This window comes from Limulus polyphemus, unplaced genomic scaffold, assembly GCF_000517525.1.
Source record: "Limulus polyphemus unplaced genomic scaffold, Limulus_polyphemus-2.1.2 Scaffold1547, whole genome shotgun sequence".
NCBI lineage: Eukaryota > Metazoa > Arthropoda > Merostomata > Xiphosura > Limulidae > Limulus > Limulus polyphemus.
In genome coordinates this window covers 153,842-155,579 of record NW_013667157.1, presented here as the reverse complement: position 1 = coordinate 155,579, position 1,738 = coordinate 153,842, and the positions used below count along the sequence as shown (strand labels likewise).

At 31.1% G+C, this 1,738-nt stretch overlaps 1 protein-coding gene across 1 annotated transcript in view; it reads left to right on the top strand.

Annotated features, from left to right (window-relative positions):
- The window catches only part of LOC106464039, a 91,701-nt gene that overhangs the window by 53,187 nt on the left and 36,776 nt on the right, over positions 1 to 1,738 (top strand). The window contains exons 17-18 of the mRNA XM_022391699.1: positions 161 to 227; positions 754 to 1,025. Coding sequence (XP_022247407.1) covers positions 161 to 227; positions 754 to 1,025 — 339 coding nt within the window. The remainder of the gene's footprint in view (positions 1 to 160; positions 228 to 753; positions 1,026 to 1,738) is intronic.

The following is a 1,738-nucleotide window of genomic DNA, read 5'->3' as shown; positions in this document are numbered from 1 at the left end:
CTACTTTGTGTGTTTCTCTGTATTAAGTGTCTTGCAACAGTAGGAGTCACTGTGCTACTTTGTGTGTTTCTCTGTATTAAGTGTCTTGCAACAGTAGGAGTCACTATGCTACTTTGTGTGTTTCTCTGTATTAAGTGTCCCTTTTTTCGTTTTTTGTTAGCTTCCTCAGTTGCAGCGTGAGTTCTCTGAGTTCAACTTCCAGTGAAATCTTAGATTTTGTGCAAGGAGTAAGTATGTAAAAATCTTTTTAAGCATTTTTCATATTTAAGAACATTTTTCTAAACATCAAGTAAATTTGACCATAGTCCTTTCTCCTGAAAAAAAAAGCTTAAGAAAAAAGTGGAAAGAAAATATCAATTCCTCATCAGTTGATGTTAATACACTGGAATTGAGTGTTATTTAAGATAGATACAATAAAAAAAAATTTCTTTTACTCAAGTATTTTGGCAGCACTTATAAAATTTAATGATTTCTCAGCACTTAAATTTAGTTTTTGATAGCACTTACGAAATTTGGTATTTTTGGTAGAATTTATTTTAGTGGCATTTTTTGAATTTAGTTTTTGAAGCACTTATGAAGTTTGGTATTTTGGTAGAATTTATTTTAGTGGCATTTATCAAATTTAGTGATTTGGTAGCATTTATGAAATTTAATATTTTCCCAGTACTTAGGTGTAAGTTACATAACATTTTTTACACTTTTTGCTCAAATTATTAATTAATGTTTAAAGAAAAAAGGTTATTCTTTTCCCAGGATGAAGGCACAGTTACCGAAGAGGATATGATCAAATTCTTCATATTTGTGCTGCTTCTTTTGAACCATAAAAGAGGATCAAGAAAATTTGATATGAAATTACTCCAGTCTGACTTCAGATGTCCTGAAGAGGATGAAGCAGATAGTACAGACATAAAGTTAAGGCCTGAAATTCTAGTGCCTAAAGAGGAACCTTTGGCTTGTGGTTTAGCTCATGCAGGTTACATACGAGATGGATCTTTGTTCATGTGGGGGAAATCTACTCTGGGACGGTGAGTTTACCATGAAGGTAAATCAACTTAATTCATCTAACAGTAATTTTGTTTTTATGTAGTTCATTTACATCCAAAAGCTGCCGTGTTAAACGTCTCTCTAATTGATAATTTTTACTTAGTACTCAAGTGCTATGAAGTCTAAACAACATGTACACAACAAATGAAAAAGTATCATACTGTTTTTCAATGCCAAAGTCTATCAATAACTTCAATTCTATATTTTAAAAAAGCTTTTATTAAGGTCATTGGTTTTAAAAGTCAAGTTCCATGAACTTCATTTAAAAAAAGAAGTCTTTGCAACATCAGCTATATAACTTTTTCCATACAAGCATCCTTTTCCCTTTAATGAAAATACTTCATTAAAAATTCTGACTTTTTTTGTCTACAAAAGACTGTTAATGCATATTGACAGCTTGTGAAAGTTCATGAAGATACACAAAACATACTAGAAGTTATAGTATGGAAATTAAAAAGTTCAGTTTGGGGTCACAAACTAATACATATTGACAGCTTGTGAAAGTACATGAAGATACACAAAACATACTAGAAGTTATAGTATGGAAATTAAAAAGTTCAGTTTGGGGTCACAAACTAATACACATTGACAGCTTGTGAAAGTACATGAAGATACACAAAACATACTAGAAGTTATAGTATGGAAATCAAAAGGTTCAGTTTGGGGTCACAAACTAATACACATTGACAGCTTG